A 21,269-nucleotide genomic window follows, 5' to 3' on the forward strand; every position below is an offset into this window, starting at 1 on the left:
TGCTCTGGTGAAAGAAACTAGGATTCAGAAGTGTGTGTGAAGGCACTTTTGTTGACACATGCATGGTTTTATTCAGAAAAGACAGTAGAAAGTATCGAGACAAACGTATAAATAGACACCGTTTGTGAAAGATCTTTTTCGACTGCTTCACTTCAGTCCATCGTTTCCGATCATCTCCGATGTGCACAGAGGATGTGGTCTTGAGAAATGGGTTTTTGAAAGAAGGAAAGGGGTCTTGGATTAATATCACAGTAAAATATTTATTGTCCAAAACTGTGGTTTGTTGAGGAGCAGAACAACAAGGCGTGTCTGTCTGGAATTAAAACTCTTGTGATTTACCACAAGAATTAAAAATGAACGCCATGACGGGGATGATCCGGGTTGCCATGGCGACCACCTGCAGAGGACGTGACGAGTGCCTCCGTGTGATGAAATTGTGCTGATGTCATCACGTTGAGCACAAAGACGTGAAATGTTTTGGTTTCTATGAACATATTTACAATCGAAAGGCCACGCGTGTCTCCAACGCTCTCCATCAATCCGACTCGTCGTCGTCCTCAAAGTTGTCACCGGGTCTCATGGACTGGTGCAGCTCCTGCACCATGAGTATGCGGGTCAGCATGCTGTCCAGCGTGGCGTCCTCCAGAGGCATGGAGGAGAACCAGAGCGGGCTGTTGGGGACGCAGCAGCTCTCCGGCTGCAGGTAGAACAAGTCCGTTCGCTGCTTGACCGACTCCGGGCTGGAAGTGAAGAGGTGAACATGTGACTCGACAGGTGGTCGTGATGCAAAAACGGAGGCAGGAAGATGACGTTGAATTGTTAACGTACCACTTTGAAAGGTAGAACTCGTACAATCGGACCGGGCAGCGGAGGGGGTTCTTCTTGTTCTCCATCATCTCCAGGATCCCGTCGGAGTTTTCCTCGACCTTCCGCTTCTTCGTCGGGACTTCTGCAGCAGGAGCGTGAACAGGTTAAGTCTTGTGACATGAGTTACTGATGACGCAGGAAATAGAATAAAGATTACGTATTTTTAATACATTTCAAACTTTAATTATGACATTACCATTAAATGCGTATAGTTTATTCATGTCATTTATATCAATTGTATTTCTATATAAATCTTTGACATTTATATTGAAAAATGTATTTTAAAATAATTGTTTGGGAGAGATATTAAACAAACATGGACGAATGAAAGGGAAAAAAATTAATAATGTTCAGAAGTTAAAAAGTGTATTACTGAGTGGGGATGGATAATAACAACTAGAATGAAATACAGTAAATAACAGTCATACACGTCCATGGATCTGCTCAGGAGGGCTTCATTCATTTAGTCAAAGAAAACTTTGAGGCGATACTAATGGTTTCACCTTTCCTTGGTATGTTGCGATTTTTTTAATTTTTTTAAAATGAACAAGTTTATACAAGTGAAATATACAGTAGGTTCTTGATCCCATTTGTGACAAACATATTGATAGCAATGCTTGCTACAAACTAATTGAATGTACTTAGAACTACGCGTGTGCGAAATTATTTATAAACCAATTTTATGATACAGTATCAACAGCATTACCCTATACAGATTTAAATTAAAAGATGAATCAAACTTTTCCAATATGCACATTGCTGTTGGAAGTTTTTTTTCCCTATATAACAGAATAAAAAAATGTTAAAAAGAAGGAAATTAAATAATTTCATTTTTATCATAGTTAAACTTCTAGATGGCATTAACTGGTGGAATTCTCAGAAGCTAAAATAATCAACTGCTGCAGCACACCTGCATCGGGCCCTTCGTTGATCGGTGGGTAAAACCGTAGGTAGGTGGTCTTGAGGTTCGCGGTGTCGGCTTTAGTGCAGCGCATGACGTGTGTGAAGGACAGCTGACCGTGTTGAGACACGTCGGTGAAGTTGAAGTACTTGCAGCAGAAGAAGAAGAGCGTGTTCAGCAGCACAATGGGCGAGTACGCCCCCAACTGTTTGCACTCCCACAGATACTCCTCCTGTATCCGAGACTGCACGTGACCTGACGGACGGAGAAGAAGGGAGTGTCAGACGGACGAAGAAGAAGGGAGCGTCAGGCGGACGAAGAAGAAGGGAGCGTCAGACGGACGTTAACCGACGGCGACGCTCACGTCCGATGGCGTAACCGATGGCGTCTCACCTCTGGCTGTGATCGAGGGCTTGAAATCTTTCATCTTGCTGGTGAACTCCACGGAGAACTTGAAGTAGAACCGGTCCATGAATATGTTCTCCATGCGGCCGTTTTCCAGGAGATGCTGCAGGAGCAGAGACTCGGTGAGACATCTACAAGATAACAGATGAGCAGCTGCACCTCGAGGGTTCACAGACACTTTTTTTTTTCCACCTCAAATTCAATCATCTAAACCACAGGTGTCAAACTGATCCAGAAAAGGGCCGAACCGGTGCAGGTTTTTGTTCCAACCAGTCCAGCAGACATGAGTTAACGAATCAAGTCTGAATTAAAACAAGCAACACCTGACTGTCGATCAACTAACTACTGTATTCAGACGCCTGATTGGTTCAACTATAAGTGCTTGACTGGTTGGATACAAAACCTGCACCGTCTCTGCCCTTTTCTGGACCGGTTTGACACCTTTGATCTAAACCATCATAAGACTTTCTGTCACAAACTTATTTTATTTGTCACCGGTTTTTTCATATTTTATTTCAGATTCCATTCCTTGCACACTTTCTGGAGGCACAAATAGTTACACTTATCCATATAAAACAAAATTATTTTATTTTGCTGTGCCCTTTTCTAAGCCGTTATATGCCTCAGACACTGTAGCCGCACAGAACCTGGTTCTGCCCAAACAAATTTTAATTTTCATAGCATCTTCAAAACCAAAACATTTGTTTTGTAATAAAAAATAAAATGGTTAAAGCTTCAACACATGAGATTGCAAACATTGTTTCTGGTGTCCTCTAGGGTCAGAACAGTGTAACTGCAATGTAATGGAACCTCTGTTGCTACAACCAGCATGTTCATGTTTTTAAAAACAAGATAAATGTTCTTGTCGTATCAGTTTCTAGTTTTATCTTCCCGGTAACTTCAAAACGTCTCTCTGTACTTCATAAGAAAAAACTCGACCAACAAACTACTTTACGGTAGTGGGTCAGACGAGCCAAAATAGTGAAACCAGCTACAAGGTTCCATTAGACGAGTAAACTGTTCATTACAGAAAATAAAGTCAAAATGTTATGAAACTTCTCGACATTTAAGATTTTAGTTGAGGAGTTTAGAGAGCATTTTAGACTTTTAATTCTAGCCAGAGTTTGGTTTTTAGAAAAACCTAAAATAACCTGTAATGAGGAATAACAATATGAACATCTTTTTCCATCATTTTGTAAATGGAAAAGACAAGAATATTTTTTATTTTAAATGTACAGATTAGGTTGCATCTGGTAGTGAATGGATCATTTTTATCTTTAATCCACCAGTTCAATCCTCCACCTAAAACCGACTGGTTTTCTTAACATTTTTGCGTGATGGTCTCGTCTCCTCTCCAGATTTGGAAGAAAGTTCTGAAGCGCCTCACCTTCTGGATGCCGAGACAGAGGTAGAACAGGCTGTCGGGGGAGTAGGACTCTCCGTTCGGTCGCCTGGCCTCGTTGATGAAGTAGCAGAGGGAGATGATGAGTTCAGTGGTCGTGCACTGAAGAACATCTTCTTTCAAGATCATCGGCCGCGCTGAGAAGAATCATATTTTACAAGCGTAAGCAGCAACAGATTCAAACAGAGGTAAAAAAAAAATACTTTTATCAAATCACAGTTCCACAGTGAGCTGATTCCAGATCCAGACTCACATCTGATGCTGGGGTTGGTCAGGTGCGGCTGGCTCTTCCTCCACCTGATCCATTGTTTCCAAGCTTCCACTCCATATTTACACTCCAGTCTTGGAACGTCAATGTCTTGGCCGACGAGCCCCCTTGCCGTCTTCTGCTCTTTTGAGGACCGCCGTGACTTCCGAGGCTGCAATTAGAAGACAGATATTGAAGTTTCAATTCAGTTACAATCGTATTTTATGGTCGAGGTTGAGAACTTCACCTTCGGTTCCTTCGTCCCCTTCAATCGTTTCGTGGAGGTGTTGGGAATTCTGGGTGACTTTTGGGAAGATGTTTTTGGATCATTGAGCCTCTGGAGCGCGTCTGAGAAAAGGCAACGATTGAACGTGTTGTGAGAGGTGAGGAATGCTCGTCATGTTTAGTGATGCATTCCAAATACTAGAGAACCAACAACAGGTATGTTATGGCGACCAGTGAGTCGAGAGTGAAACTAACATGGAATATCTTATCTCACACATACAGTACATGTACCGTTTAATCTGACATCTTTTATCCTGTCAATCAAAAGCTTGTTCTGATGAAATTAATTTTCACAGACTATATTTTCGGAATTAAAAAAAAAAAAAAACACCTGACGATTCCTGTAGACACCCGACAGTATTGATAAAAGTTGATGGTGATAATCGGCCGCAATCTGGCGTTGAAGTTTATTATTAGATTCAATTAAATTAGTTGGTTATTTTTGTAAATATTTTGTGTATATAATATAGGGCAGATTTTTATTCTATTTTATTTAGATTTTTCTTTTCTTTTTATTATTTCATTTCTGGGTGTTTTTTTGTTTATTGTGGTATTGCGCTTGCTGTTGTTTAAACCAAATTTCCCCTCGCGGGACAAATAAAGGATTTCTGATTCTGATTTTTTTACTTTTTCTTTTGTCAAAAATAACATCCATGCAAATGTATATATTTTATTCCAATAAACGTGTGTTGTTGATTTAAATTGTGATGCAAGTGTTGAAGGGTTAATGCAGTGACAAAATGTCACGCATGTTAAGAGTAAAAACAAATGTTGAATCACCAGTACTCATGTCAGCCTCCAGGTCCATAGGGGGCAGTGTAGGTGTTGATAGACTGTCTGAATTATTTTCTGTTGTTTTTGTGCGACCGGGAAAGGGAGAGTTGGGATCGTTGATGGCATCAGTCGAGTTATCGCCGTCGCTGCCATCACCTGGAAAACAGTTGAGGGGCCTCTTCACTCGTTTGGCAGACGTTCACAGACAGCGTTGTTTTAGAGGGAAGATGCAGACACTCCCTGCTGTGTTCTGATCAGTTAAAGAATCATGTTTCCAGGAGGATGTTCTCAGCTGACTGTGTGAACTTTCAATGCAAACATATTTTTACCAGACAGCAGCCGAACAACATGTTTCTTCCTCTCACCATCCGTGGATCGATCCTCTTTTCCCGATTCTGTCGTGTCCTTTCTGCTGCAGTCCTGCTCGGCCAGCACCGAGGCCATGAGATATAGATCTGCCTCCACGGGGTCTGCAGGGACTTTCTCTTTGATTTCCTTGATGGTTTTAAGAAGACGTTCTGCATTGTCCTTGGCCACAGGAAGGAATATGGGAACGGGCACCTAGTGTTCGAAGGAAAGAAACATTTGAGTGATTTGTGTGAAAAATACTCGTTGTTATTGTTAGAAGGGGAGTTTTACCGGGAGTGGGATCGGCATGGCCTGAGGAATCAGCTGATTTTTCAGATCCATTCCGAGAGGAAAACAAATAGGCATGGGGAAAGGAAACGGAAGCACCAACACGTATGGAGGAACTTCATCTGGAAGGAGGAAAAAGTGGTTACTTTGAGGAAGAGGAAAACACGGCAGAACATTTCAGGATCAGCAAACACACATTCAGGAGTTAGAATCAACATGAGGTTTTATCAGGTGTTAATAATATGGAAAACAAAAAAAACATCTAGAGAAGATACATGTTTGAATGGGAGGGAGACAATCTGTAAAAAAGAAAAACAGATCAGGTCAAGTAATGGACAGAAGTAAAGGGAGGGGAAGAGAAAAGTGTGGAATAGCTGGAGACAACCGAGAAGTTTATCTTACGAAAGAGTGAAAGGGAAGTTTTATAGGACAGTATAGGTCACTGTCATGATGTATGATTTAGAGCAGACATGGGGCCACAGTGGCCCTTTGAAATACTTACAAGTGGAAATATAAAATGTTTGTACAGATCATTATTATCAATTCAACCCTTAATGTATCTTGATAAAGTTCTTTGTTTTAGGACTTCATTTTATGTGTTTTTACTTCAAATTATTTTTTTGTCTGAAAAAAAATATATATATATTGAAAATATTTTATTTTAAATAAATTAAACTAGTTATTAAACTTTATTTTCTGATTCTCCTTTTTACTTGAGTGTAAATGTAAGTAAGTAAGTAATTTTTATTTGTATAGCGCTTTTCCAGACCAGGGTCACAAAGCGCTTAAACAATCAAAACAATACTCAATAAAGTATATACTTTAAAGGTCAAGATAAAACTGATAACACAACACACAGGAGTTCCAGAAAATCAATGATAGTTAAGGCTGAGGAAGCAGAGTTAGAGGATTCATTGACAGCAACATGAAAGGACAGGTTCACACATGACAAATATGAGGCCAGATATGTGGGACATGTGGTGAGGAGGTGAGGTGCTGGAAGAAGAATCTTATAGACGGTAGGTTCATGTTGTGAATGACAAAATAAAAGTCAAGACAAAAATGTGGGGAAAAGGGTTCAGACAAGCATTTGTTTCAGTTCAATTACTGATGTCAGAAAACAATGTTTATGCTCGTAGTATTCTTTCATACCTGTCTGTACTTCCACATCAACCGTTTGAGTTTTGCAGGAAATCCCTTTATTTTGGACCATCGGTCGACACATGAGAGCCTTGTTTTTTAGGACTTTCTGAGGTGGGGGAGGTTGTGTCCTCACAGTTTCTGTTTGATTGTTGACCTGTAGATGAAACTTGTCAATTAAAATAATAAACTGCTGATGAAATCAACCAATCAATGAACATTTCCTTGTGTGGTTCAGATTAAATTTTACAAAAACCTACTCTTGGACGTCCTAGCTTTCTTGATCGAAGTTCACGTTCTGTGCCTGAAAATAGAAGTACATGCACATATTGGCAAATGTCAGTCGTGTTTCGTTTCACGTGTGATTTCCTACTTGGCTGAACCGCTGCATCCGACGAACTTGGGTTTTCCGTGGTTTGTCCCGAAAGTGACGCGACATTTGTGATGATTGGCGTTTCCTCTTCTGGGAAAGGAAACAAATACATGGTTGAAAAAGTAAACAATTACAATAAAACATGAAGTACATTCAAATATTTCTTAGAGGTTAGCCACACACACACCCACACCCACACACACACACACACACACACACACACACACACACACACACACAATGAACAAAACAATTAGTATTCACGCTTGTTAGCATCACTCAAAAAGCAACAAGCTAAGCTGAGGCAAAGCTAATTATTAGCATTAAAAATATTTTTAGCTCAACCCAGTAAAGACTCGTAAAAAGAACCAAGCAAAAGTACACAAACCTTGAACAGGCGTAAAGTTAGAGTAATCCTTGCAGAACTTTAGTAGACATTTCATGTCACAGAAATGTTTGACATCTCCCACCAAGGGGAGATTTTCTTTGAGTTCTCCTTTGTGACCACAGGTGTCGCACTTTGAAACCTGCCCGGGGGGGAAAAAAAAAACAAAAAACAGATCAGGCGTTTAAGAATGTGAAGGTTTTGGCCACGTGTGGAGGCTTCTCTTACGTGGCAGAACAACATTGTGAATCTGGACTGGCAGGACTCTGAACAGAACTCCTCTACAGACCCGCCCAACTGAGCCGTGACCAGCTGCTTGGATATACAGAGGCAGAAGGCGCACGACTGGCAGTGATGACCCCAGCTCTTGGCCAGGTCGTGTCTGTAGAGCATCTTACAGCCTGTGAGGAGAGAGGTTTTACTAATGTGTGTTTTTGCTTTGTATAGAAATACACTGTCCCACTGTTTGTCTGTCCGTGTCTAACCGAGTATAAAGGGTGTAAGAAAATATCAATACACTTAAATATTGCGATATTTATTTTCACAATAATGTAATAAAGTCATTTTTTTTACTCTAAATTAGAAGTTATTTATGATCAATTCTACACTTATAAAGTGTGTACAAGATAAAATAATTATTTTTTTTTTTTTTAATTTTCAAATAATATGTTAATATTCATTGTGATTTTTTTTTATTGTTCATTTTTGTTTTGCAATTCAACTTCCGTCATTACGGCCTGCGCAGCTATAGCAACAAGGAAATCCTGCGAGATCCCAGTGATGACTGAGGATGAGAGGATACAGTTGACAGCTTTTTAAGATGATATTTGGACATAGTTTGGCTTCAAAACAAATTAAATAAGTTACAACTTCATCAAGACTCATGTGGTGTGTGAATTCTGCAACACAAGAGTCAGTTTCTCGGACAATACTACAAATACAGTATATTGTTCCTACAGTATTGCAATGTATTGTACCATTGCTCCTGCATGCTCCTGATATGCGATAGTTTCGCCAGATCTTTGCAAGATAAAAACCCATAATTTAGTAGTAAAGCTAGACATGCTATACGATATCAAATCTTGAAGTCAAGATCATAAAATGACACTTTCCTACTCATGAGTGAAGGCAAAATGTTTCGACATGTTTTGGTATCAGATGATGTTTCATGACAAAGTAAAAAACCCACCGTCGCTGCAAAAGTAGCAGTCCTTATAATTGATTCTCTTGACGTCTCGGACGATGTTGTCGGACTTGCAATATTCACAGCGGCTCGTGACGTTGTTGGCCGTTTTAAACTCCTGCGAGCAGGAGGCGCTGCACACGAAAGTCGTCTTTCCCTGCGGACAGACGAGGAACGTTGGTGCCAGAACACACATGACTCAGTTTATCCTTCAGGAGGCGGAGCGACCTTCATGTAGATGATTTCAGGTTGGACGGTGATGTTCCGTCTGCACTGAGCACAGCCGAGATTCACCGTTTCCCTTCGACAGATCCGGGGCGGATCCGTTTGGTGAGGGATGACGCCTTGTGCGGAGCCGACCGGCAACTTGGTCAAAATGTTCAACTGGCTGGACGACTTCTTGTACTTTTCCTGCATTGACATTTTATTAAAACAAAATGAAAAATAATTAAAATGTTTTAAAGTGAGCCCCCTGCCACTGAAGTCAACAGACACATGAAAACTATATTGAGAAGAAAAAAAACCCGTCATCACCTGGAAGTTCATGACACACTGGAGAGCGCAGAAGTTCCGTATGGACATGTCGGACATAGCGAGGTGATACGCTGGTACTTTACATTTTCCACAGTTGTCACAATTAACTGGAGTTCCTAAAAAATAAGAAAATAAAGTATAAATTATGATATTTTAACCAGGAGTTTATATTTAAAAAAAAAAAATCAACTGAAACTGCAGATATGTTTCAGTTATAAACCTGTGGACTGAACAGAGTACACAATTACTTAAATAAAACAGATCTGGAGTCGGGTGGACTATTTATTTTTTTAATGGCAAAGGTCAGCTGGATCAAGGTTATTCGCTGCCGTGACCTTTTGGCGACACCTGGTGGTCATGTCTAGAAGTGCACATCAGACACACTCATAAAGTACGCATCCACGTGTTTTAAGTAGAATGTGTTAATATCAGCTTATTCAAAAACGTGTAAATGGTTCTCTCTTCCACAACAATCTCAGAGACAGAATTCTCATTCACAATTACCAACTTATTCTGACAGTGCCAGTATTAAAGGCTTGTTTTGATAATACCATGAACAAAATTAACCGCGTCTGATCACTCAAATCAGTTTTTAAACTAACACTGTCAAAGTTCAAACAGGATATTGAAGAAATAAAATCATTTTTAAAATTAATTTCAAAAGCGAATTTTGTTTTTTTTTAAACTAAAACAAAAAATGCAAAATCCCTGCATTCCTGGACTCACATGTTACAATGATAGTTTTCAAAATTTAATTTTCAGATCTTAATAAAAACAGCTAAAAGCTCATTCAATCTCTGAGTAAAATATAAATGTTTCACCAGTGCACTCATTTCTAACAACAGTGTGTGATCAGTATTGTGTGTTCTATGGATTTGAGTGCATGTCAGGTGTAAGAAGGAAATTACACAATACTATCTCTCGATTATCAACCTGGTTAATGCAGTCAAGATTACTTTTGACACATTTGTACGCTTGAGTCAAAACAACATCTTTCCCTATGAAAACAAAAAAATGATAAATACTGCGACAAAGTCATAAAATATACATCCAAAAAGAAAAGCATGAGTAATCATTAACAATCCTAACATATTAAAAGTATATTGACATGTCATATCATGTCTAACACTAGGGCTTCTGAAACGATGAGGTGACAAACGGGACTCACCTGAGGAGCTGACCGACTGGACCATGAAGGCCATCACGCAGCTGCTGCCACAGAAGAGGTTCACAGAGTCGTCGTTGTTCTTGTAGTTCACCATGTCGCTCAGTAACCGAGGAGAATTACACATGGCGCAAGGCTGTGTGATCTTGGTTTTCTGGAGACAAAACAAGCGAGAGTAGGCCTCACAGTCAAGGTCGCCTGTGAGAACGTGCTCCTCACCTCCTTGTACTGGTCCAGACAGTCGGTGCTGCAGAGGGTCTTGCTGCAGCCCACCAGCTTCAGCAGCAGAGGCTTCACTCCACTGAAGGAGCCACAGTTGGCGCAGCCGGACATGGAGAGTTTGTTCACTTTCCGGAAATTGTTGAAACATTCGTCGCTACAAATGCGGTACATGGTTCCGCTCAGGACCACCTCGTGCTTGTTCTGGAGGAGGATGAGAGCGAGAGGACATCACAAATTAATCAAGGAAATCAATAATTACTGTTGAGAGATATTTAACATCATTACCCAGAAAACTCACTCGGAACTCAAAATTCTGTGACTGTTAAATAGAGGTTAACAAACTTAATAGGTATAATTTATAAGAATTAAATAAAATACATGTAAAACAATCAAGTTTTATATAGTACACTTAAAGTTCAATTAAATTGTTTGCGTCAAGCTCCCTCAAGCAAACCCACAGACATGCAGATGCAAAAAAAAAGGTTAACCAAGAGATTTCATATTTTTTAATTAACTAGATTAACACTATAGCCTGCAAAATTTTTAAAAAAAGAAGAAAAGAAAATACTGTTTTTATTTCTTATTTTTAAGCTTAATTTATTCATGTAAATTCAATATTGAAAGGGTACATTTTTGTTTTAAATAATTGAGTTTGATATTCTAATCCCAATAATTAAAAATATATATATTTCAAAACCAAAATAAAAAGTATGGATATTTTAAAAGTAAACTCAACCAAGACAATATTACGACGGCACTGATCCACATCTGGGCGAGTTTTTCCTCTTACCACGCTGCGTTTGCCACACATGCTGCAGGAGGGCTTGGGCCGGGTCTGAGACATGGCCTTGTGAGCCGAGGACGTCTGGCCGAGGTTGAAGGAGTTGAGACACTTCTGACCGCAGAACTCTTTGATGTCTCCTTTAGAGTTGGGAGCCAAGATGACGTTCTGAGGTCTCTGGATGATCCTGGCGGGAGAGCAGACCGTGAGACCCGAGGACACGTTACGAACTCGAAAAAAAAGGGGCCGGCGCTCACTTTTGGCAGTGATAGCACATCTTGCAGGTGCTGGTGACCGACTGCGTGAGACAGTTGGTGGAGCAGAAGAGCGCCTGCGAGCCTTTCTTCTGAAAAGCCGTCTGACCTCGGATCAGGTTGACCTTGCAGTGACCGCACGCCATGTGTTTGGAAGAAGGATGAACGACAGGGAGCGACTCCGAGTCCAGAGCAGGAGGCACCGAGTAAACCGATTCGATCTGCAGGTCGTCCTGCGAGCGCCGGTGAAGACATAACGTCAGTTACACATCTGGACCAGCAGGGGGCAGTAGTAGGAGGAGGGGGACGCACCTCAGTGGAACTAGGCTCATCCTTCACACTTGTGGCAGAGGACGTGAGAGCCTGGTCGTACTCCTCATCGATGGGTTCATCCTTTACCTTGACGACGGGTAGAAGAGGCGACGACCTGGTGGTCTCGGAGGTCGACTGCTCCTGCAGACGAGAACAAAGTTACCCAAAATATAAAGTTTCACGATAAACCTACGAGGAAAGACTAACTTCAAACTACTTATGTGACCCCCTTCTATTCAACTGGTCTTTAAAAGACCGGGACGGTGAAGGTTATTGTTCGAACCAGTCGAGTTAATCGATCAAGTGTCAGCAGAAACAAGTAGCACCTGACGGACAATAAACTGATTACTGGCTTCAGACCTGATTTTGGATCCAATCAATCGATGCACATGCAGTTGAACCAATCGTGCGTCTGAAGACAGTGATCAGTTGATTGTCAGTCAGGTGCCGATTGTTTAAGCTCACGCCTGATTGGTTAATTAATGTGTGCTTGACTGGGTGGAACAAAAACCTGCACCACTCTGGACCTTTTCTGGACCAGTTTGACAGCCCTGACCGTTTAGGGTAGAAAGTGTCCATCGATCCAGTTTTGTGGGCGTCCAAGTGTGTGTCTTTGATAAGAATGAACAGCTCGTGTTACTAGAGTTCGGACCAACAAGTGAGCAATAAACGTCGAACACTAACTATTTATTATATATATATATTATATATTTCCTTATTATTTATTATTCATTATATTTATTATATATTTCCTCGATTTTATGGAACTCCTGTTATATTATCAGTTTTATCTTGCCCTTTAAAATATATACTTTATTGAGTATTGTTTTGATTGTTTAATCGCTTTGTGACCCTGGTCTGGAAAAGCGCAATACAAATAAATATTACTTACTTACTTACTTACTATGTTCATCATCAGGTTTGAGTTGACAAAACTTCACGTCCTTTATTGTGGTAAAACTTCAAAGGTTGCTTGGATGTTTACTCAAACAGAAGAGTGTCGACTGATGTCACTTCAGTGTGATGTGCCATGATTGCACATCCATCAATAATATATATATATATTTTAATAAATAAATGATACCAGATAGTTTACCTTTTTTTTAGATTTATGAATTCAATGCTTTGAATCGAATTGATCGATAAATTAAAAGCAATCAAAATCAAAAGCACTTTAAATTGAGCCAAATGAAGAAAAAAATGCATTTGCCTCAGATTAAGTTGCAACAATAACAACTGAAATATATTGTTAAAACAGTTCTTACGTGTTTTACTTGTTGATTTAAAAGTGCGGTGCACAGGACCGGTAGTAGGTTGAAGTGGGGACATCATGATTTAATAATTCGCCTCGTTGTACAAGCAGGAAAAGTATTTTAAATTTGTACTTACGGAGTCATTTCTTGAAGACGGCACCGTGTTTAACCCGTTCAGGCTGACCTCGGATGTTGAGCTGTCGCCTTTCATGATAATGATACAGAAATTAAAACTAGAAAGAGCGGTCAGAGGGTCACTTCCTCTCAGTGTAAATAGGTCTGCAGTATTCGTACCTGTGCCGCCGGTGGGCTCCGAACACGAAGAGGTGCTTCTTTGAATTGCATCGATCAGTGGGTCTCCATCTTCCACCGACAGAGACAACGAAGGTTTTTCATTTTGTCCAGTATCACGTTGTTCTTCTGAAAACACCAGTCAACACACAATAAAAAATGAAAGACGTTAAGTGGTTTAAGAAGCCTGTGAGATGATGTCCCATTTTTGACTTTCCAAGTCTTTGACTGTACTATGGGGAAACCGTCAATGGTTTTAGGGTAAATGTAGTCAAGAAGATCTTCCAAGACATTGAACAACTGAAGAAAGGGTGCTTTTGTTTTATCTTATCCGCACCTGTGTAGGTCCTACCTGCGTTTGATGTCGCAGCCAAACTGTTCTGCTCCACCTCCATCTCTCCATCAGCATCATCTTTACTCATCATCAGCTCCTGCTCCCCCTGATCCAGCGTTCCAATGTCCATCATCTCGTCCAGCTCAGAAGATACGCCTTTGTCTCCTGACGTGTCGTCTTTCGTCTTCGCTTCTCCAGCGCCGATCGGTTCCACGTCGTCTGTGACGGCCTCTTCCACGGAGTCCTTCGCTTTCTCCTCCTTCACATCTTCGACAGGAGGAGAGCCAGCTTCTAGATTTGGGTTTTCTGCTTCCACTGCTTCAGAATGGTGTTCATGCGTTTCCTCTGTGACCTGTATAAAAAACAAAACAAATGTGCTAGTATAACAGAAATACTAACTTTGTATATATATTGATTAAACAAGACCAAAGGGCAATGAATATAAGTTATTAATAGTCCTTAACAAGTCTCTTGATGAAGGTTTACAGAGTCATTAATAAGAATTATAAAAGAATGAGCTGGTAGACACACTGATACCACTCATTTCATTTCAGTGTGAAAAGGGTCATATAAAGTCTCACCTGATTTGCTTCCTCTTTGTTATGATTCTCAGCTTTGTTTGTTGCTTCTACGTCGACATGCTCCGTCTGCTTTGCTTCTGTTTCCTGCTGAGTCAGCAAAAATGTTTTATTCGAAGCGTATCAACATAGTGTTTAAAATGAAAAGGGTTTGTAAATTAAGGATCTGATCGCCCTCTTATATATAGATAGATAAATAAAACTTTCTTAATCCCTCTGGAAATCTCCTTCGGGAAATTGTTTTTCCGGCACACAGGTGATAGATTCATAAGAACAAGAATAAGTGTAATAAAAAGAACAAAGTGCAAGATGCAAAATCCAAGTAAAAAGAAAATAGATCAAAGAAAAATAACACAAAGACAAAGGATACAAAATTAACATGGAATAGAATAATCTTTTCACTCCACTGCAGCCCCCAAACTCAGAGTTATACAGCCTTATAGCACAAGGAATGAATGAGTCCCTGAGTCTATTAGTGTTGCATCATGGGAAGATCATTCGTGCACTCCATTTGCTTCTCTGCTCACTGATGACAGTGTTCAGAGGACGACTGTCATCATCCATGATGGACAGTAGTTTGTCCAGTGATTTCCTCTCAGCAACTGTCACCAGTGAGTCCAGCTTCAACCACAGAGCCAGTCCTCCTGATCAACCTGTCCAACCTGTTGACACTCCTCTTGGACACATTCCCACCCCAACACACCAGAGCATAAAACACTGGCCACCACAGACTGGTAGAACATGCAGAGGAGTTTCCTGCAGATCTTAAATGATCGGAGCCTCCTCAGAAAGTACATTCTACTCTGAACTTTCTTATATACACGGTCTGTGTCGCAGGATATATTTCTCCTCACCTGGTTTGTCACGTCTTGATTGTGATTTTCTGATTCAGTTTCAAGCTCTGCATTTTCAGCGTCCGCGTTGACTTCTGAATCCATGACAGGGTCTGTGAGTTCGGCCTCCTCTGAGACCTTAAATAAACAAAACAAAAGATGACGCCCACTTCCCCAAATAGTCACATGAGCTGCAGCATGATAAAAATTAGAGTTTTCTGAATAATTGTGACTTTGATTGAGACTTCTATGGACAAATGATTGACACATACTCAAACTCAAAAAATATCTCAAATCTATTTGAGCAATCTTTTTTTTTTTTAATCTTGACACTGCTGTGTTTCCCAATGTGTTGTCTTGTATGTATTTTAACTGGGTATTATTTTATTATTTAGGTGCTTTTTGACCCTGGTCTGTGAAAGACACTTTACAAATAAAGCATACTTACTAACTAATGTATAGAATGCACTGTGATTTGCCCTATACACACATTAAAGCTGCATTTCTGTCTGGCCTCTGGAACTGTAGGAGAACAATCTCAATCCAAATAAATTTAAACGGTAGACTCAGGATACATTGTTTGCGCTATTTTTAAATTAATTGATTAATATATGTATATATATATTTTTTTTTCAAGGTGTTTTAAACACAGAGTATAGTATTCTCGTATGTTGTTAGATTTTTCTAACTTTCTTTACTTGATATTTATGTATATTGTGAAGTTCCCATTATAACTCTTTTGTCCAGTCAAATGTTTTAAATTGGAAACAACTGTAATGGTTAATTATTTAAAAAATAGTCACCATGTTTTTATTCAGACATTATGTACATATAGTTGCATTTTAATGGTACTTTATGGTCAAGGTGTTATTTTGTCAGTTTTAACTTCCACTATTAATTTATTTTCGTCAACGTATGTTGTGGTCGTTTTTAAATAAAAAATTAAAAGTTTCAGTTAAAATTTAGTTGTCTAACTTCCTCCAGCGGTCGTCTTGTTCATTGGCCCAGGTGGGGGTTAACTGCCCCTCCCTGACCTACATCCATCAATGTTTACATCTGGCTGGAGACGACACATGTTTGGAATTGGACACAAAAGAAAAAATTAGCTCTATTTATCGAATATAAATTCCCTCTTTATGTGAGATCATCTGTGACACAATTGTTCATCCTCACACCCTCCACACCCTCGCAGAGGTGAAGACAATAAGGATGAGGAGGAGGAGGATAAGGAGGAGGAGGAGGAGGATGGTGTCGCCTTGACGACCAGCCAGAAATGACACCAAAAGTGAAAACGCTTATGAAAGTTATGATGTTGTCATAAGGACCAAAGGCAGCATGGCCAGCATTAGCCAGATGTGCAGCACTGATGGAAGCACCAGTACATTTATGCACCTTTTGTTCGACAAGTCAACGCCTAAAACTGCGTCGCAGCGAACTTTCACTCGAACCTTTTTGCAAGGATTTAACGCTCACGGTCCAGGACGCACACGAGAATCACAAGAAGCCCAAGTGAGCTAAGCTAACGCTAGCCTACCTGCTAGCCAATTACAGTGAAAGCCTTTAATAAAAAGGTAAGTCAGGAGCTAAAGGTGGTGCCAATGAACTGGGAAAGAAAAAAAAACTCGCTACAGATGTTCGAGACATCACCGAGTCCACGCAGAGAGTCAGGAAAATAATGCACGTTACCGCGACAGAGTCTTGTGCAGACGACAGACGACTGTGGAGCGGACTGTTTTGTCCACTGTTGCTTTCCGTAGCCATCTTGCTACGTTTCCCGCTTCTTCCTTTTTTGATCGCCGAGCTGAAAACACACGCCGTCTTGTGGTTGGAATGTTGGGAAGTTTGTAAACACGCTCCTGGGTTTAAATGGGAAAATAACCAAACATTTGTTCACTTCTCAGCAGCTTCCAAACAGGACTACAGGAGTCTATGGCCCTTTAAAGTTTGACATATTAATGCTAAATAATAGTGAGAGGTGAGCATGTAAGTAAGTCATTTTAATTTGTATAGCGCTTTTCCAGACCAGGGTCACAAAGCGCTTAAACAATCAAAACAATATTCAATAAAGTATATACTTTAAAGGTCAAGATACAACTGAGAACACAACATGAGTTCCAGAAAATCAAGGAAAAGCCTGAACAAATAAAAACGTCTTAAGATGTTTCTTAAAGGAGTCAGTAGATCCATCAAGCGCAAAGAGAGAGGAAGATCATTCCAAAGCTTAGGAGCAACAGCCTGGAAGGATTTCTCTCCTCTGGTCCTGAACCGTGTGCGTGGAACCATCAGTAGATTCTGATCCACAGACCTCAGAGCCCGAGCTGGGGTGTAAGGCTGGATCAGATCACTGATGGAGTCTGACCATAAATAGATCTGAAAGTAAGAACCAGAATTTTAAAGTTGAGCCTGAAAGAAACTGGAAGCCAGTGAAAATTTTAAGGATCGGAGAAATGTGAGTTCTTCTACTAGAGCAGGTCAGAATTCTTGCTGCAGAGTTCTGAATCAACTGCAAGCGAGACAGATCCTTCTTGTTAAGACATGAAAACAAACTGTTACAATAGTCCAGGCGAGAAGAAACAAACGCATGGATTACAAGCTCCAGATCATGTTTTGACAACATTTTCCTAAGTTTAGAGATTTTTCTCAGTTGAAGGAACATGTTCCTGCTTGACCTCTTGATCTTTTGTGTGCGGTTTAGGGGGGTTTAACAAAAATGTTACCTATTTCTACGACTGTCAGCAAATGACTTGCACAGAAGTTTCACTGTGACGTCACAGTGTCTTAACTGTGGCTCATGAGTTATGAATAAAATAAAATAGCAGGTTAACATTGTGTCCTAATATGAGGGTGAATTTAGCGATTCAGTTCATTATGATCTGGAAAAGGTAGAAGAAAACAGGTTCAAACCGTTTGGGGTTTTTTATTTTTGTGGAACATTGTTTCTACAGGATTTCTTGGTGGTTAATACGTTTTATTCACTTAATCAAGAGGCGACACATATTCAACACATTCCAAGTCACAGGGCTGGTAAATGCAACATTTATTGAACTTAATTGTCAGTAACTAGGCGCCGTACAACGGTCGCCTTGGTGCTCGGTTCTGTTTTTCTATGGATTATTTTGAGGGTTTATCTTGTTTCATTAGTCTATTCTGTAGTCACACCACAAACAATTCCTAGGTTGTGTTTACAACACTGGCAATGAACGTGTCTGATTCTGATTCAAAAGTTTTCCAGATGACAACATGATAAGCAACTAACAAACATGTCTACTTTGTGAGCAACACCATTGGATTCTAAGCCAACCATGTGTATCTGAAGCACTTGTGCATTTGTCTCCTGAACCTTATATTTGATCATAAAAACTAACCCCAGAGATCATATATTTAGACGTTCAAGCAATCTTGTGAAGTCATATTAAGTATTCTGGGCTTATTAAAAAAAATCATCCATGTTCACTTTCACACCTTCTTGAGATCCATCTCATCCATGAATCCTTCGTCCACAGACTCACTGTCCCCGTCCTCAGTCTTCCCCCCGCCCGGCAGGAACACATGCAGCTGTGGTTTGGCAGCACCTCTGGGGTACGGTCCACGGCTGATGCGACACGGCTTCCCTATGACCGACAGGGCCACCGCTGGAGGTGAGAAACTAGGGACACGCGTCTTTAAAGGTCGGAGGTCACCCTTTGTGATCCCGGAGCGGACGTCCGACACGTTGGACTGATGTCTCCATGGTCTCGGTCTGAAGTTTGACACGGTGGTTTTGTGGAGGGGCTTGAAGGAAGACCATATTTGGGCGTGGTGATAGGGATGCACCGGAGGTTTTGGTACGAGGGCGTTGGAGCGATGGGGCTTCGGAGCAGGAACGGATCTTTTATAAGGAACATTAGTAGGATGGTTGGTGGACCATTCTCCACATGTGCCTCTCTCAGATTTAGGGGGTGAAGATGGCTCAGTGAGGCTGGGAAAAGAAACACAAACATTGTTTTCTAGTATTTCATGACTCATGTTTTGGCCCTAAATACCACACAAGCTTTGGAATGATCTTCCTCTCTCTTTGCGCTTGATGGATCTACTGACTCCTTCAAGAAACATCTGAAGACATTTTTATTTGTTCAGGCTTTTCTTTGATTTTCTGGAACTCCTGTTGTGTTATCAGTTTTATCTTGACCTTTAAAGTTTATAATTTATTGAATATTGTTTGGATTGTTTAAGCGCTTTGTGACCCTGGTCTGGAAAAGCACTATACAAATAAAAATTACTTACTTACTTACAATCTAATTTGGTGCATTTGCACAGTTATAAGAAGTTATTAGAAGTTCAGGAGGCTCAAAAGTGAGAGCTACCGGGAGAAACCGGGCTCCGGCAACAAAAGGAAGTCTTCTAATGAGATACCAGAACCAGTAATCCGCTTCGACATCTGACAGGTGATCAAAAAGTCCTCCTCATCACTTATTTATCTCTCTTTGAAATCCTGAGTGACCACAAAGTGGACAAGAGTGACAGTGTTCACGCGAGAGTCTTTCTCCGATTTCAAGCCCCACGTGAAGCCTCCAGCCCCCGGGGTCGACATCCACACCCCTGATTTAGATGACACCCAGCAGCTGTGGTTTGTACTAAACACTGACAGAACTAGGATAAGTGACGTAACACTGTAACATGAACGTCCACATTTTACAGGTGACACTGGAGTGTGTCTGGAATAACAAATGTCAGTGTTTTCTGGACCTGGATTCGGATTATGTGGAGGCGTTTTTACTGTTCTAGGAACAAGTCAATAAAGCTTTATTTTTATTGAATTATTGTCAATATAAATCGGATAATGTGGGAAAACAAGTATTAAAACATTTTTAATGAGGAAAAAATACAAACATGAACTTGAAAATGTATTTTATTAATATAAACGTAAATAGCTTTTTTCCATAAATAAACACAGAGAAAATAGCTAATAATGAAAATATAAAACATAAATCAACTGAATTAACTGAAAGTTTTGACCTCAGAACAGGAACATTTCTACATTCAAGGGCCAGATAAATAAAGGCAGAGGATCACTTAAAACACTTAAAAAATTCACCTCCCACTTTTATTTCCCTAAATATCAATAGCTAAAATGCAACACTTTGCATAATTTGAATATAGCATTATTTATTTTTTATGTATGCATAATTGGTAGTTATTATCAGATTTGAAAGGGATTGGAGTTTTAAGGAAACAAAACCTATAAAATAACTTTTCTAGGGCATTAATGGAACTGAGGAAAAATAAGTGGAGCATCTGGCATTATGTCAGGAGTGATGGTGGAGGATCTATTTACCTGGAAGGGTCTGAGCCACTGCAATGTCCTGTGACTACCAGAGCCGGCAGCTTGAGGGGACTCGTGATGTTCGCCTCTGCTGACGGTCGATTCAGAGTCCTGAATCTCTGAAATTTGGGTCGGCCGAGACTGGACCCCATCACAGCTGCCCGTGGTGCGTTTCCTCCAGCGCCCCTCATGAATACGCTCGTCCCACTGGGAGAAGAGGAAAACACAGTTGACCGTGCTCTACTTGGACGATGACCAGGCAGCATGTCCTCGGGGCTGGACCTCCTGGTGTGAGGGAAGCTTCAGCGATCATGAATCATTCATGGTTGGAGCTGGTCAGGTGGACACCTCCCACTTCCTCCCCGTCCTTAATAACTAGATCTGATTACAGTTGGAAATGAACCGTTGGTTTTGGACAGACTGCACTTTTACCATTTATTATTTTTAAAATGTTGCATTAGGATATAAAGATTGAAGAGATGTATCATTGACAGACTTCTATGCACTATTTTTTTTCATATACATGATGGAACAGCTTCAGATAAACTACAAATACTCAAAATCGAATATATATTGTAGATTTCTGGTCAGTCATCTTCCACCTTAAAACAGTCATATATTTTAACATTTATTATGAATATCTTTACACACAACCCTTTAATCTTAAGCAAATAATATCTTGTATTAATTCATTTAAAACATATTTTTAAATAACCAGATTATAGCTCTATCATTTTCATTGGAATTTTGTGATTTTTACAACAGAAGACCCTACAATATGTTTTACTGATATACCTTTATAGGTTCCATTA

The 21,269-nt window shown here is 40.2% G+C and overlaps 2 protein-coding genes across 4 annotated transcripts; both read right to left on the reverse strand.

The window, feature by feature from the left end:
* Positions 1–71: 71 nt before the first annotated feature.
* LOC148083883 (zinc finger MYM-type protein 4-like) lies at positions 72–16,926 on the reverse strand. 3 transcript variants are annotated; one of them, XM_087787085.1, is made up of 29 exons: positions 16,842–16,926; positions 15,177–15,293; positions 14,326–14,409; positions 13,763–14,096; positions 13,414–13,539; positions 13,256–13,323; positions 11,867–12,007; positions 11,558–11,787; positions 11,310–11,487; positions 10,517–10,720; positions 10,301–10,451; positions 9,133–9,248; positions 8,827–9,009; positions 8,605–8,755; positions 7,644–7,816; positions 7,419–7,557; positions 7,031–7,120; positions 6,918–6,961; positions 6,670–6,814; positions 5,521–5,639; positions 5,247–5,442; positions 4,888–5,037; positions 4,070–4,170; positions 3,829–3,994; positions 3,561–3,712; positions 2,162–2,276; positions 1,778–2,023; positions 829–949; positions 72–740 (listed from the first exon to the last, which is right to left on the reverse strand). In XM_087787085.1, exons 1-29 carry the CDS (start codon positions 16,914–16,916, stop codon positions 536–538), a joined length of 4,320 nt encoding a protein of 1,439 aa, XP_087643211.1. In that variant the 5' UTR covers positions 16,917–16,926; the 3' UTR covers positions 72–535. The 3 variants fall into 3 exon arrangements, with proteins under 3 accessions (XP_087643211.1, XP_087643212.1, XP_087643210.1); XM_087787086.1 differs by having other exon boundaries at positions 13,414–13,536; positions 14,326–14,412; XM_087787084.1 differs by having other exon boundaries at positions 14,326–14,412.
* Positions 16,927–18,096: 1,170 nt separating this feature from the next.
* LOC148083884 (uncharacterized) lies at positions 18,097–21,038 on the reverse strand. The gene is made up of 2 exons (XM_087787090.1): positions 20,470–21,038; positions 18,097–19,113 (listed from the first exon to the last, which is right to left on the reverse strand). The coding sequence occupies exons 1-2, from the start codon at positions 20,721–20,723 to the stop codon at positions 18,612–18,614; spliced, it is 756 nt and encodes a 251-aa protein (XP_087643216.1). The 5' UTR covers positions 20,724–21,038; the 3' UTR covers positions 18,097–18,611.
* Between the last annotated feature and the right edge of the window lie 231 nt (positions 21,039–21,269).

The sequence above is a fragment of the Callionymus lyra genome, chromosome 3 (assembly GCF_982586985.1).
Source record: "Callionymus lyra chromosome 3, fCalLyr1.hap1.1, whole genome shotgun sequence".
NCBI classification, from domain to species: Eukaryota; Metazoa; Chordata; class Actinopteri; order Syngnathiformes; family Callionymidae; genus Callionymus; species Callionymus lyra.

Bases quoted from the DNA above. Each gene is read 5' to 3' on its own strand.
- LOC148083883 (XM_087787084.1), bottom strand. From the start codon at position 16,916: ATGGCTACGGAAAGCAACAGTGGACAAAACAGTCCGCTCCACAGTCGT. The intron at 13,540-13,762 runs GTAGGACCTACA...TGGTGTTTTCAG, and splicing joins GGCTGCGACATCAAACGCAG to AAGAACAACGTGATACTGGA. The intron at 9,249-10,300 runs GTGAGTCCCGTT...CTTATTTTTTAG, and splicing joins CCAGTCGGTCAGCTCCTCAG to GAACTCCAGTTAATTGTGAC.
- LOC148083884 (XM_087787090.1), bottom strand. From the start codon at position 20,723: ATGCTGCCTGGTCATCGTCCAAGTAGAGCACGGTCAACTGTGTTTTCC. The intron at 19,114-20,469 runs GTAAATAGATCC...TTCTTTTCCCAG, and splicing joins AGTGGCTCAGACCCTTCCAG to CCTCACTGAGCCATCTTCAC.